The 15,812-nt window shown below is 42.4% G+C and overlaps 1 protein-coding gene across 4 annotated transcripts in view; it reads left to right on the forward strand.

Annotated features, from left to right (window-relative positions):
• Positions 1 to 15,812, forward strand: part of Dlc1 (DLC1 Rho GTPase activating protein) — a 381,773-nt gene that overhangs the window by 328,714 nt on the left and 37,247 nt on the right. The window contains exon 1 of one of the 4 annotated variants that reach the window (XM_013521502.1): positions 8,092 to 8,497. The exons of the other annotated variants lie outside the window; for them this stretch is intronic. Coding sequence (XP_013376956.1) covers positions 8,461 to 8,497 — 37 coding nt within the window. The 5' untranslated portion in view covers positions 8,092 to 8,460. Of the gene's footprint in view, positions 1 to 8,091; positions 8,498 to 15,812 lie in introns of those variants that run through there. 4 annotated transcript variants of the gene reach the window in all.

Raw genomic sequence — 15,812 nt, forward strand, 5'->3', positions numbered from 1 at the left:
CTGAGAAATCCTAAAATATTAGTCTTTCACAACTCATGAGTTAGTTTTTCTAGCGGAGTGCTATGACACAGCTACTCTGGAGGCAAAGGTAGGAGGGTCTCAGGTTCCAGACCAGCCTGGGTAATTTGGTGAGATCCTAATTGGAATAAAAAGAAAAAAATTGGGGGATGTAGCTCAGTGGTAGAGCCCTTGCCTACCATGCTCTAGGTTCAATCCCCAGAATAATTGCTTCCCCTGTGGTTCCCTAAAGTACAACTTAATCAGTAAGAGGTAACTGAGTGAGATAGTTCTGCATGAAAAGGCAAACTTGGAGGTATAGCATAGCTTTATCCTCCTGTTGACTAATTAGAGCAAGTTAATGACCTGGAGCTGTGTAGGAGCTTCCAGAAACAGCACTGTAGTGATCAACATGCTGTAGTTAACAGCTAAGAGAGAGAACTGTTATTATTTTTCAAGCAGTTGTCGAAATTCATCCTGCAGTTTCTTTATTTCAAAAGCAATCCACTATAAAGAATGACTAACATATTGTAGTTTACATGAGCACAGGCCGGGCATGGTGGCACAAACCTGTAATCCCAGTACTCGGGAGGCTGAGGCAAGAGGATCGTTGCAAGTTTGAGACCAGCTTGGGCTACAAAGTGAGCTCAAGGCCAGCCTGAACTACATAGGGAGACGCTGTCTCAAAAAGACAAAAGCAAAAAATATATATAAGCACAAACCATCTCCTCAGGGCAAACAAAATTATGGTGGACAATTTTATTTCACAATAACATTTAGATATTGATTTTAAAAGTCAGAGTTTTGGGTAACTATCTAAACTGCTCTTGTCAACAAGATGATAGACAACAAAACTAAAAATTTTTGTTGTTGTTGTTGTTTATTTGTTTTTCTGGTACCGGGAACTGAACTCACGACCTCATGCTTGCCAGGCAGGTGCTGTGCCGCTGAGCTTTATCCCCAGCCCCTAAAAGTGTTTCTTTATCTACAAGGTTAATGACTAAAAATGGCCATCTGGGCATTATGCTTAGTTCTTTAAAAACTTACAGATATGCCACAATTTATTTACTAGTAGGTATGTATGTATACACACACATATACACACACATTGTATGTATACACACACATGCACACATACATTGCACTTTTGGAAAAATCAAAAGCCACAAAGTTTTTCAAGCACTTAGTATCCCTATGTCTTCAATTTATATTTTGATTCTGACATTTAGCCGTAGGCCCTGATGGTTATCTGTATGTGATGCTACGGGAAATGGAAAAATAAAATAAGATAGCTAGAATTGTTTTTGGAGGACATAATACAATATGTAATTAAAAATAAAGCAAAAAGTCCTAGGCATTAAATGACTTTATTTTGTAAATTGAGTTTGTATCTTAGTGTTTCTAGTTTCAAATTATAAAGGGAAAACTACTTAAGTAAACTCCTAGTTAATAAAAAAAGAACTAAGGTCTTCAAATGTTCTCTGAAGATTGTTGATTTTCTAAATCTTAAATTAAAAAGATTAAAAGTAAAAATATTTTTATAAGTGACAAATGGTCAATATATTCAATGTACACATAACACAAGTTGATAGGGAAAGACTTACATCAAAAAGCTACAGGATTAAGTAGATATTAAACATGTATATTAAAATTGTATAAGGTAGGCAGAAAAGCCTAAATGTTATATGATTCCACACATAAATTACCTGGAATAGTCAAATTTCTAACAGCTATGAGTAGAAGGGGCTGTTGTAAGAGAATAAGGAGTTATTAGACACAGACCTTCATTTGGGATGACGAAGATGTTATGGATAGGGGTGGTAGTAACGGCCACACAAGAGTGTGCTTGTACTAAATGCTAATGAGCTCCTCACTTCAACATGGTAAATTTTATGTTATGATATTTTACCATAAAAAGTTCAACCAGTTTGGTATTCAAATAAACGTAAACAGTCAGGTGTTGACCCACACCTGTAATCCCAGCACTTGGGAGGCTGAGGCATGAGTTCAAGGCCAGCCTCATCTACATAGTAAGTTCAAGGTCAACCTGAATTGCACTGTGAGACTCTCTCAAAAAAAACGTTATCATCAAACAAATGTAAGTCATATTGAAATGTGATATTTTTGCTTATCAAGTTAACAGTAGAAACTGACACTATATTGCCTGTGATACTGAATGTTAAGGGAAATGGGTACATTAAAACTGTGGTGAAAAATGTAAAAAAGTACAAACTTTCAGGTAGGTAGGTAGATAGATGTATTCTTTGACCTTTCAGTTCAAAGTAAGTGAACTTGACTAAGGAAATTATCATTCTTGCTCTTTAAAAATATGGATTACATAAGAATGTTCATTAAAGAAAAATTGGTGAATTAATAAAAGTTCAATGTTGGCTAATTATTTAATGGTATATTGTTAGATGAATATAATGCAACTATAATAAATCATATTCTTTAGCTATGTTAAACAAAATAAAATATTGCATTATATATATATATAATATAATTTCAATTTTATGTGACAGGGAGGCTAGACATGCAAATTAATATATCAATAATTATTTCTGGTAGTCTACTTATGAAGTTTTATTTTTTCTTTATATTTTTCCTTATTTTCTAAATTGTTTTACAATGATTATTTTACAATCATAAAATTTAAATTGGAGGGAAATAAAAAATTATATATTATTAGTTCTTACAAAATAACATTGTCCATCCTCCTCTACTAAAGAATGATGTGCTCCCAGCTCAAAAAGAACTACTAAATATGAGGATAATAGCAGAAGAAATGAAGAATCAAAGCACGTCCTTTAAATTGGTTATTTCAGAGAGAAAGTAACCTAATTGCTTGCATGGAAAGTAACCTAATTGCTTGCATGGAGTGAAAAATAATCAAAATTTTTTGCTTTACACTTGCTGGGTTTGGGGGGAGTGAGAGGACACACAAAAGAATCAGAACTGTCACTGGGGAAGGTCAAACGGAAATGGAGCTGAGGGGGTCTTGACGGGAGCAAGCACTCCTGGGTTCACTCTCTTCCCTGCCATTTTTAGCAGTGAAGCCTTGAGCTAATGTACATCTAAGTTTTAGGTGAACTAGACTTTAAAAGGAAATTCTACCATAAATATTTTAAACATCTCTGTGAGAATTCAGCATGTTCCAACTCTCTTCCTGACTCGAGGACAGAACCATATCTGTCCTTACTTTTTGCCTAACAGCTGTCTCCTCCCATCCCAAGCCCATGCCCCTTGCGTTTTCCTTTCACACACCACATGCCTCTTCTGGTGTTTAATGGGTATTTGTTGAATGAAAGTAAGATACCAAGATTCTTTATACTTGAGGTTTAAGTGATTAACCAGAAAGTAGATGTATATCATATTTGTTGTACAGACTCTCTGCCCCTTATTAAAAATATTTCTGGGAGATTAAATTTACTTTCCACGTATTTTGAACTGAATTATTCAAACGTTGTAGTCTAGAAGGTCTAACTGAGCAAGAGAACCACTTCAAGTTAATTAAAAGAGGGTGCATTTCTTTCACTGTATATGCCCTTCCTTTTTTCTCCACCTTCCACCTCCAGCACCTGCGTATTTGAAAGCTTTTAAAAAGGCTAAAAGCCACTTAGAGTAAGCAGGAGGGAGAACCTGGACTAGAATCACTGTAGTTATAAATACATGGATGTTTTAAGTACATCCATTCAATCTCAAATTTAATTATTGCCCTTAATTACTGTTCAACATTTTTTTCAAAACTTTTCTCTTTGTCATTACAAATCAAAATTATTTTCCCCAGTAATTTCGCAATGTTCCATTGAACACAAATTATATTACAGTGTTTTCCAAGTGCAGCGGAGTCTTTTGGTTCCTAGGGGAGGGAACAAAACCTCCAGAGAGTGCTTGGCCCATAGCACTAGAGCAGAGGTTTTAAAATAATTGCCATGGGGCTAAATTAAGTCCAAAATTGAAATTATTGGGAATGGGCTTAGACTTTTTTGAAAGATCAGTTACCAACATCAAAAATTGGGAGATCTGACTTTCTAAAAAAATATAGAAATGGGGCTGACGGTGTAGCTCAGTGGTACAGTACTTGCCTGGCATGGGAAAAGGCCCTGGGTTCATTCTCCAGCCCTGGAAAAAAGAAAGGATGAGAGTGGGAGAGGGAAGAAGAAAAAGAGGGAGGGGAAAAAAGAGAAAAGGAAGGAAGGAAAAGAAAAAAGGAAAGAGGGGAAGGAAGGAGGGAAGGAAGGGAGAAAGAAAAAAAGGAAGGGAGAGGCTTTTGAAAAATATCAGCTCAGCATATTGGGATTGCTATGTCCCCCCATGGCAGCAAGCAAGTTCCTGCACAGCAGCTGTCTTTTGGGGGGATCTTGGGCTCCCCAGTTCCCACCATCCCAATGACCTGCTCTACTCACCCAGCATCACATGCCTGAGCACCTTCAACTCTTTAAGCTTTGTTTTAATGCATTATGGCAGGGAAAAAATGCAAGAAAGTGTCCTTGGACAACATCAGTGACATCTAACTTAAACCATGAAAACAGGGTAAGAACCAGAAAGAGTAAAGAGTTGCCTCCTCACCGCTGAGCCTCCTGCCACACAGGTTAGGGGTTAGTTATGGAATGTTTTTTTTTTTCTTTTTGCTACTATCATGTTCAAAGTGAGAAACTTCAAGCAGTGCAAGATATCCCTGAGAATAACCTCCCTGCATCTGATGCCTAAACTAAGGAAGAAAATAGTACAAGTCCTTGTGTGAAGTCTTTTTAAAAAAACATCTGCCACAGAGAACAGATAATTAAGAACAACAGCCGCAAAGCCCGGTGTGATCTGTGGTGGATTTTCATTCTCACGTACTGAACAGCTTTTGGAGGATGGTGACTGAGGGTGGGGAAAGGGGCTACAGCGCAAAATAACGTCTGCGTCTTAGAGGCCAACGTTGAACACCAAAATCTCAGTTAATGCAGATTGGTTGACAAACTCAGTCTAACGTCAGCTACCTGTGACAGGCAAATGAAACCTCAGGTGATGAGTTGAAGGTTAAATGAGGAGGAAGGAAACTGAGCTGGCCTTGGGACTCTCATCTGACTGGTAAACATCACCGCCTGTCCACGGTCCTAATGACATTATCGCTCCTTTCCTCCCCGTCAGCAAAGGCTGCTCAGATTTACAAAGATGAAGATCAAGATCTTGTTCTGTATTGTTTTTACCTTCTCGTTGATCATATTTAAGTAGGACTTTCTCATGTTCTAGTTTAATGTGCTCATTTAATAGGACAGTCAGCGCTCCATATCTGCAGCTTCCACGGATTCAGTCCACGGATGAATGGATTCATTGCTTGAATCCACAGATTCAATCCACGAATTAAACCAACCACCAATCAAAAATTATTTGGAAAAAAAATGTATCTGTACTGAACACACACAGGCTTTTTTCCTGTTATTATTCCCTAAACAGTCTTGTATAATACAGCATTTATATTATACTAGCTATTATAATTCAACTAGAAATGATTTCAAGTCTGGGGGAAGATGTGCACAGATTATCTGAAAACATTGTGCCATTTGATAGAAGACACTTGAGGTTTCAGTATCCAAGGGTGGAGGGGATCCAGGTCCTGAAATCAGTCCACTGATGAAGCTGAGGACAGCGGTATAGAATGGTAATCAAGGCTAACACTACGAGCACTTATTAAGTGCCAACCTCTTATGTGTATGTCTCATCCAATCATCATGAAAATTGCTAGAGGTACACACTATTATAACTACCCTATTTGAAAGAAGAAACTTAAGTTTTCAAGAGTTAAACAACATGCTCCTCTCAAAAGTAGTTAAATGACTGTTCCAAAAGCCCCCTTTCAACCACTATTCCACAAGGGTGGCAGCCTTAAAATATACTACATCCGAAATATACTACATCCGTTTCTAATGAGAATTAAAACTGTGAAAATTGAGATTTGACCCTAATCACAGGCTGTGCCAATAAACCACAGAATGGAAGCAGACAAGATTCAGTAAAGACCTAACACAAACTGATGAATTACCAAGAAAAATGTTTTTAAAGTTACTAGTACTGTATTATATGATGAACAATGCACAATGCAAACCTCCAAAGAGATTTAGTATTAGGAAGATCCAGAGTAGGAAGAAGCAAGGAATGGGGCTTGAACGAAGAGAGGTAAAAAGGTCAGGGTTTTCTTCTGACCATTAAGTGGGAATGGGCATATCAGGGACACCCACTCCTAGGAACCTAACTAAAACCGGAATATTCCTTCACTTCCGATATTTACATAAACAATAAGCATTAAGAGCCTATTCTGAGAATTCCATACTTTGGAAGAGATACCTAGGATATCTACATTTTCGAGGTTTGAGCTTCTAGGAAAGGAAATGAGTGTGTTTCAGAGGCATATGCTCCTAAGCTTGAAGTTTACACTGTAGCCTGAGCAGTCTTTTCAAAACACAGAGCTGATTAAGGGATGATTTCCTGCATTAAAGTAGATTCTTACTGTTGATCATTGTTAAGAGGTTTTAAAGTCCTTAGCGTAGTCATGCACAGAATTGAAAGTTTTTATACTTATTTTCCTGGCCCCCTCTGGAATCACATTCCCCCTTGCTGGCAGTTGAGGACATCTGACATTTCCTCCAGGGTCTACACGTAAGGGGGGCAGGTCAGTTTCCTTGGGGGAGGTCAAACCTCCACATCCCAGACCCGCCTTTCCCGTTGCTTTCCCCACCAGGCTGGGAACTCCTGGCACGCAGAGGCCAGACATGCCCGGTTACCCCTGTGTCCCCAGCAGCTGAGTAAAATCCCTGGGAAGACGCATCTGCCGAATGGAGCAATCCAATGCTCTCCAGAGTTGAACCCTACTTTGGCTGAATTGGGGAGCCCGGGGTGGTGTTAGCATTTTTGTTTTGTGTTATTGAAAATACGAGGGTAAAGAAAGTCATTATTTGTAAATTAAGAGATAGCTATGAACTCGATGTCTGAAGCTATGGTTAGGAGATTAATGTCTCTCATTTATATTTAGCCCTATTTAAGAACAAACTCTGATCTCGGCTCCTCTGTCCTCTCTCCTGCTTTGTGGATCTTGTCCAACATATACATTTTTACTTACTTTTCTGTTTATTGTGCAGCTTTGCAAATAGGAAGCAAATGTCAGGAGGAAAAGGATGTTTGCCTCTTGCTCACTGCTTTATCTCTGAAAAAAGCATTCAGCACATGGCAAATGCACTTCTCTTATTATCTGGATGAATGAGTTTAGGTCAGTTTTCCTTGCCCAGAGATAACAGGCAGAAAGCATCGATTTACTTCAAAGTAAATTTTCTTACAATCCTGGTCTGGAATTTTTAAAGATCTCTCTGTGATTGCATTCTACTGTGAATTTTTAGAATGAGGCTTCTTAGGATATGAGAAGCCTGCAAAAACTGCAGTGCTTCTGAATCACCCAAGGTTTGGGGGAAAATTGCAGGTTCTCACTGTAGGAGACTCTGAATCTTCATTTCCGGGCCTGGCATAGAACAGGTCCAGGAGTAGCGCTGAATTAGAGTCCAAAGACCACAGTCTGAAAGACAGTGGCCGTGACTGTACCCAAGGTGGTCTCTCCATACGTGCTGGGTGAAGACTCCAGCCCTCCCTACGACAGGGTTTCTTATTCCCTACCTTTGCTCTGTACCCCTGTAAGCTTTGGCAAGAAAGAATGTATATCTAGAAAGCTGGCACGTCTTTCCCCATTTTTTACATCCATCCCTACCTGCCCGCTTCCCCTCCATTACCACAAATATTTGCAATGCCTACCAGAAGGAAACTGGTTTAAAAAAAAAAAAAAAATGCGCAGAGCCACCAAAAAAAAAAAAAAAAAAAGGGAAAGTGCACGCTGTCCCAGCGTCCAGAAGGGACATTTCTACCAAGGAAACTCCTCGTGGCCTTTGCCTTTGCCCCCGAGGCCAATAGCTGGCGACTTTTAGTCGCTTCCCCCTGCAGACGTGGAGGCTGAGGGAAAACATTCCTGTCCTTCCTCTCCGGGAGGTGGGCCGGGGGCGGGACCTGGACTTGAGGGCGGGGCCTGGTCAGTGGGCGGGCCCGCGGCGCTGCAGCCCTGCGCTCTCGCTCCTCCCCTCGGGGCGGGCCCAGCGGAGGGCGCGGCGAGCCCGGAGAGCAGCGCGCTGTGCGCTCCGGCTGCCGCAGAGAGGGCGCTTTCTTCCTCCCAGCCTCGGGCCATGGCCGGGGTTCGCCGCGGGGAAAGCAGCCGCCCCAGGGCTCCTCGCCCCGCTCCCTGAGCGCTTTCTCTTCTCAGTCTCTAGAAAAACCCGAGTTTTTTTCTGGGGCCGCGGCAGAGGCGGGAGAGGAGGGCAAGGATGCGCTGAGAGCCGCGAGGGCGCGCGTCCCGACTCAGCCGTGGGTCCCGGGCCGGGAGCGGAGCTGCCTCCGGCTGCCTCGACGTCCCTCCTGCGCGCTTGCCGCCGTCCGCCTCCCTGGATGTGCAGAGAGAAGCTGGACATCATGATCCTCACACGTAAGCCAGCCTTGCGCCTTGCTGTCGGGCCAGCGGGGGCGCCCGCTGCGGAGGGGACCGACCCCGACCCCGCAGAGGAAGTGTCAGCCGGCCTTGCCAAGTGGGCGACTGTCCTTCGCTTTGGACACGCTTAGTAAGGAGTCGCCCGAGTTCCTGGGGAACGGAGGGCTTGCGTGTGAGGAGAGCAGAGGTCGGAGTTTGGAGAGGGAGGTTTGGATCGGGGAGTGACTTATCCACGCGTTGCCTGGGGACCGCGGGCTGGCGCCCCGCGAGCTCGGACGGGCTGCGGCTGGGGCACCAGGCCAGCGGCTCTGCCATTCTCATTCTAAGTCCCAGGCGCTAGCCTCTGGTCTGAGGGGCGCAGCGGGGTGCCTTTCTACTTATCTTTCCTTCGGGGACCGATCTGGGTAGTTACTGTGATTCTTCAGCCTTCAAGTCCAAAATCAGCGTTTATTTGAGGAACGTTGTAGATGTTAGTCGCACTTGCAAGTGTTTTTTTGCCCTTTGGGTAATCACCAAAAGATTGTTTTCACTTCGGGCCTCTTGGTTGCAATATTTAAAGGCTGAGCATTAGCTGAGACTGAGCCGGGAGAGTCTGGGCTTGGTGGCTGCCCGGTGCCTGGGGCATGTAGGCGCGCCTTAGCCAGTGCCGGGGCGCGCATGTGGTCCTGCTCAGCCTTTCCGCCGCGCGCTGGACCCCAGACCCGGTTCCTGAAGCGCCCGACGAGGTGCTCACGCTCTTGGCTCCCCACGAGGACCCAGCCGAGCTATTCCCGGGGCCGGAGAAAGGAAGGAAGCTCGTCGCCAGACCTGACTTATTTTTTGTAGAGGCGAGGGCCTGTTGGAACCCTGCCCATTCTGTGTCCCTGACCCCACCTGCAACGTCAGGGCCCCGGGCTTTGATCCTATGGGAGGAGTTGCCTCAGGTCACTGCAAACCCCCACCCCCACCCTGCCGCGTGCGTCTGTGGCTGCGCGTGGCTCTAGAGCACAGCCGCTGGTGCCAGGGGGTGAGGCTGGCCGGGCTGGAATCCTAGGTCTGGAGCCCGCTAGCAGGGCAAACCCAGGGAGTGACTGGACTCCACTGTGTCCTGCTACAACATGGGGTAATAAGTGTTGACAGGGTTCGAGGATCAATGAGCTAATAGAAGTAAAGTGCCCGACAAGGTGTTTCGCATGGATATGGAGCAAATTCCCCACTTATGCTAATGAATGCCGAAAGAGGCCTTAGCCTAACGTCATTAATTTCCAATGTGGAGAATTTTATCCCATGACCTTTTTTCAGTCCCCAGTCTTGCTTTGAGTGAGTCCTTTTACATCCAGTATAGCCGTCGAATGTGTTCATTTTGTGTAGTCAGAGCTTATTTCAAGCAGTTAATGGTGTTTCAGAGGGACGCAGTGTAGACACCGCCATCCATTACCTAAAGATTGGTGGGGGTGACATATACGACGCACTTGGATAGGAAAAAAAAATCACAGATCTAAAGAGTCTCAAATTACGCTTTTTTTCCTCCAAAATTCTGTTTGCTGAAGGGATGAGGGAAAATAATAGTCCAGCAGACGGCGGCTCCCTAAATGTAAATCTATCAGCGGCTCTAAGAGGTTGACTAATTCAGCATCCATCTGGACTGCAGGCTGATCCTCAGCAGAGATAATTTGCAGACCCTAAATGTGGAATTAACGGAGGCATCCAGTGCCATCTTGGCCTGCAGATTGCAGCAGATGGTCAGAGGGCTACCTTGTAAGGCTGTAGCCCCTCTGGTAGAGGAACTAAAGTCCTGAGGAAGGAGTGTCAAATGGTTAGCAGATGTTCAATCAAAAGTTATTTCAAGACATTTTCTGAGAAAATGTTGGCAATTGTGTGTATTCACTTTATTGTGGCATGCCAGATTCACAGCACAGCCCAAGCCTGAGTGCATGATTTTTTCATTAGCACTAGGGTTGGAGTTTTAAATGAAGCACAGAAGGCTAACTCTCTCCCAGCTGTTCGTAGAAGTTTGCTTTTGACAAAAATTGATTTTGCTTTAATTCAAGTTGAAGGACATCTTTCACTAAACAGGCTGGAAGCTCAGTGTATCCGGGAGGTTGCCAACTTGTATTCCTCACTCCACAGAAATGGAATAAGTAGGCTCCAATTTAAATCTCTCCCTGGAGTGGATGAGGAAAGTAGTTGCGGTGATTTGTGTCTTAACTTTCCAATTGTCGATTCAGAAAAGCTTAAATGGTTAAGCAATGAACTATCACTAATCATAGGCCACATTTCAGATTTTAATATACCGGGCTAATCAAATCAAAAGATTTTCCTGTGGTTCTGGAGCAGAGGTGAGGCCCTTCCACCAAAGGCCTTTCTTTGCTTGTTTTTCAGTGTTGTAGTTCAAAGAACAAAGACCAAACAAAGTTTAAGAGAACATTTTTACAGTTGAAGGTGTTTGGGCACTTTTGGAAAATATATTAGATTAATAGATGTTTTGTGGTTGAATAAGCTGTTAATGTGAAGTGAGATTAAAAATGCATATAGCAGTTCAACTCTTATTATAGAATTATTATGGGGCTTAAAGAGGTTATGGGGAGGCCTCAGTAAGATGCCTTCCAGTCTGAGGTTTGGTGAGATTCCAAGAAGTAGTTTCAAATATAAAAATAAGTACTTGAGTTCCCCTGGGTGTCCCCATGGAGATTTTAAATCGTGATGCAATGTTTAATTGAGAGTGGTATTTTTATGACTTAAGAGCATAAATACCTAATTTGAAAATATTCAGGGAAGGATGATTTTGTTGACAAAAAAGAGGACACCCAGAGTACAGTGAGTGAAGTGAATTGGACTTTTTTGAAGAGAGCCTTGTTCTAGACAGGATGGTCCACTATTGTAAACACGAGTTTCTCATGCTTAGCTCTCCTTCCTAGCAACAGGAAGACGGAAATGAGGCCATGCAAAAAAATAAAGATCCTGAAGGGCTTCAGACAATACTTGATCCACCCTACTATTCACCCTGTACAGCTAGAAGACCTGCAGAAGTAAAAATAACTTCAGATGTTTCCCCTTCCTCTGTGGATATTACCAAATCAGTAAGCTGAATTCTCAGTGCTTTAGAACATCAGAGCAAAATCTGGCCCCGTGATGTGACTGGCAACCAGGCTCACATCGTGTCAGCCTGTTGTGGGGATTATAAAGTAGAGCTGGGGAGAAAGGTGATCTTAATTTTAGTATTTACACAATCCGCTGACTAGGATGACTTGAATTGGGATCCAATGGGAGAGAGAGAGTTGCTTTAGTTTCTAAACTTAGTTTTACCTCTGGAGCTTTCAAACTGCTCATTTTTATCAGGATCTGTCGCTAAGACTTTTAGTTTGGAGTTTGGGAGCTATAATGCAAAGGAGTAATCTATACAGCATTCAAGACTAAAACAAAACAAACAAAAACAAAAAGCTCTGTAGCTTCCTGTGGTAGTCAAGGTCAAGGTCAAGTTACAATGCCAACTATAAAGTGTTAATGTCTCTTCTGTCCTAAAAAGGACAAAAATATCCAGTGGATACCCAAAAACATAGATTGGACTAAAACTTATTTTTTATACTTTTTGTACTGTTTTTTATGCATACATACATTATCGTATAAAATTTAATTTATACATTAGACCCAGTAAGATTAATTGCATTAATAATAAAACAGGACAAGTGTAACAATATTCTGTAATGAAAGTCATCTTAGATCTATGAATTGTGTATTTCTGAAATTTTTCTTTTTTTGTTTTTTTTTGTTTTTTTTCTGGTACTGAAAAAAACAGTATTGAACTCATGACCTTGCGCTTGCCAGGCAGGTGCTGTGCCGCTGAGCTAAATCCCCAGCCCAAAAGTTGTGGGTTTTTTTTTGTTTTTGTTTTTCTTCTGGTACCGGGAATTGAACCCACGACCTTGCACTTGCCAGGCAGGCACTGTGCCACTGAGCTAAATCCCCAGCCCCATTCTGAAATTTTTCATTTGGTATTTTCAGATCCCAGGTGGTTAAGGCAAAAGGAGTGAGATTCCCAGCTGAGGAGAGCCATCCTGTCTGTCAGCACTTTTTCCTCAGTGGCACCTTGTGTTATTATTAGGGATCATTCCGATCAAAGATAAGGGTTAGTCCTAGAGGAGGGACTTTAATTAGCTCTGCTCTGATCTCTTCCTGCCATCATAATCAATGGCAGATAGGAAGAAATCCCTCATATTTAGCCTATATATTTTTATAGATCCTCACAAGCAACAGCCATACTTTCCAAGAACAACCCATAGAGAACCTTGCAGTTACTTTGCAGTTTTGAGGGTATCCTGTGCTCATAAACAGCGAGCTATAGCATTAGATTCTGGGAATGACAGATTAGTTTTTTCGTCCCATCTCTGTGTCCTAATGAATGGAGACATAAGCCATTGTCTTTTCCATTTGGGGAAGACTTGAAATACCAATTTCTGAAAGTCTAGCCTCTATTGACTATACAATAATGTTTTCTAATGTGAAAGTATTTTAAAATTGTATTTCTAAGGGAAATGTTTCAGCCAGATGTCACTGAAGATGTTTGAGTGGCATTTTGAAAAATCGCTGCCTACTAGGAAACAGTTTTGGGGCACCACAAGTAAACTATCAAGCCTTGCTAAAGTCAAGCCAATACAGCAAAAAAATCGGTTTCTCTTCATCATGCACCCTTGGTTTTCCCACTGCTTCTCGACTTAGCTTCTTAGTGGACAGTGAGCTCTTTGCCTTTCCTGTGTACCTCCGTTCTGTGGTGGCCTTTTCGTGCCTACCCCTCCCCCACCCGCAGACCCGGAGAAAAACCCAAAGCTGATGAAGGTAGAGGCCAGTCAGGCTGAGTCTTCAGATGCCTTTGACACCTCCCATCCACATTTTGTTCTCTCCGCTGCCCCACCTCCGAGTGTCCTGTGGAGGTCGCTTCCTGAAGCTTGTCAGAAAGGCGCCTTCCTTCTTCTGCGGGAGACTAAAGGATGTCTAAGGGACAAAAGTTTTCCACACCCTGAAGTTGTAGCATTTCCCAGGCTCGCAGCACTTAGGAAGCCGGAAAGGAAGAGACTTGGGAGGTGAAATGGCCTGTGACCCATGCATGCACTGGACTGCTCTGCAGCCACACTGTGCCTTTGTCACACTCAAGTGACAAAACAGAAGATGTTAAAATCCTAAAACCATCTTTGCTGCCTGGATCTGGGGAAACAATGTCCCCATTAGAGGTGCAGTATACGCACAACTCCCCTTTTGAAACTATATAGCGTAGGAAAGGGATTTTGTGTAATGCCTGTGTGTTTGTAAACATCATTCCACAGCAAATTCCACAGCTTTGCTAAAACCAGCCTGGAAGAGCAGGGCTTCTTCTCTGCTGACAGGCAGCTGAGGTTGAGTGAAGCCGGTGACTGATCCAAGGTCATATATGAGCTAGGATCCCTTCCTGTCTGGGTGTGTAAACAAGATGGAGACAGTAACAATGAGGATCAAAACGTGTGTGCAGGAAATTAAATTAGACGTAACTGAGTTAAATTTTGACCATTAGAGTTTGAATGTGCTTGGAGGACTGGGTGTTAAGAAAGTAACTCCTTCAGTCACCTAGAAGACAGGAGGTTGTGTATTTTCTGGCCCAAACCTGAACATATTAGGGCCTGGGGATATAGGCAGATCATTTGCCTAGCATGTGTGAGCCCTTGAGTTCAATGTGTATCACCACCAAAGCAAAAACTGAGATGTCAAATTGAATAGAATCTCTGAGGCTAGACAGAGAGTGCTGGAATAGCTTATACTTTTAAATATATCAGTCGTGTTTTTAATTTCATTGATTAAGTGCAACTTGATATTTACTGTAACATTTCAGAACTTCAGGCAAATGTATGGCAGAGCTGGTCTTAGCAGAATAACCTTTGTGAACATACGTAAAAATGGTAACTGACAAATGTACAGGCCCTTTATGATGGAGAAAGGGTCGCTCCAAGTATTTTCCCTTGAATATAGTGTTTTAAATGATATAGGTTACATAATCTTAAGGCATTTGCTTCATTTTTTGAAAAGTGAGGCCCAGAAAAATAAGGGCCCTTAGAAATATGTTAGTTAGATAATTTTCTTTCTTGAAAGTCTTCTTAATCTATGAAGTTGTCATCTTTAAAGGACTGACTATTGTAAGAACGATTCCAACCCATTTTCTTAGTGTAGTTTGAAAATAAATATTTGAGGTAGACTACTTGAAATATATGCTTGTAGATGTAGATAAATGTGTGTGCATATGTGCGCGTGAAATGAAATAGGAAGATGTGAAGGTGCAGTCCCCATTTCGCTGTTTATTTGAATTTCTTTTGACCTGTTTGTGCCTGGTAATAGTAGGTACCAATCTATGGTGAGTTCAGGGAACTTTTCTGTTCTTGATAATCAGTGGGTCAGCACAGAGCCCTGTCACTCAAGGCTCAGGTGAATACAGATGAGTGAGAGCACATGTTTGGTGATGTGAACGCCCTGCCTTGTCCTGGTGTGTATGTTAAGAACAGTATGGTTCAAAAGCTTGTTCTAAATGACGCTCAAAGAGAATTCCAATTGATTTAATTTCTCCATTGCTGAAGTGTCACTTCAAGTACTTAATTCCAGGTGTAGGCTTGCAGAGTGTGTCTCTGGAGGCTTCCTTCTTTCAAAGCAAAACCATTTATTAAGTTGTCATCACATCGCAGGGGGAAAAATGTTTCCCCCCCTTACATTATTTCCAGGAATGTTCTTTACTAGAAAGCAACCTGTCTGTCGTCACACATCAAGCAGCAGAGAGGTGATTGAGGGCTTAAAAAAGAAAACTCCCAATGCTCCCTTTCTTACCAGGACTGAGAGCCAGTGCAGATTTGAAAGTGAGGGTGCGGTTGAGTCAGCCCGCAGTGGTCTAACCTGGGTGTGGGAGCTGTGTGGCTCTGGAGTCCTAAGCATATTACCCCAACTCTTGATCAGCTTCCTTACTTAGAAAAGGAAGATACAAAGCTCCAAAATGCATGTCAGGAGCACTTAGTTCCCTAGTGCCTTGGAATCCAGTGTGCTCCTTTAAACTGGAACAGCACTGTGAAAGATCAGGAAACAGTAAAATTCTTGAGAGTTTCTGTGTGCTGAAATGTTTCTATCTTGGACCATAGACACACACATAAACACAAACTTTTGGTTTTGTGTCCTCTAGAAAATGAACAGTCTTAATGGAACAAATCAGAAAATTAATCCTTTAAAAAGAACATTGGAAATTTTAACAATAAAAAGTTCAATACAGGGGCTGGGGATTTAGCTCAGCGGCAAAAGCGCCTGCCTGGCAAGTGCAAGGTCGTGAGTTCGG

The sequence above is a fragment of the Chinchilla lanigera genome, unplaced genomic scaffold (assembly GCF_000276665.1).
Source record: "Chinchilla lanigera isolate Chin_1 unplaced genomic scaffold, ChiLan1.0 scaffold00062, whole genome shotgun sequence".
NCBI classification, from domain to species: domain Eukaryota; kingdom Metazoa; phylum Chordata; class Mammalia; order Rodentia; family Chinchillidae; genus Chinchilla; species Chinchilla lanigera.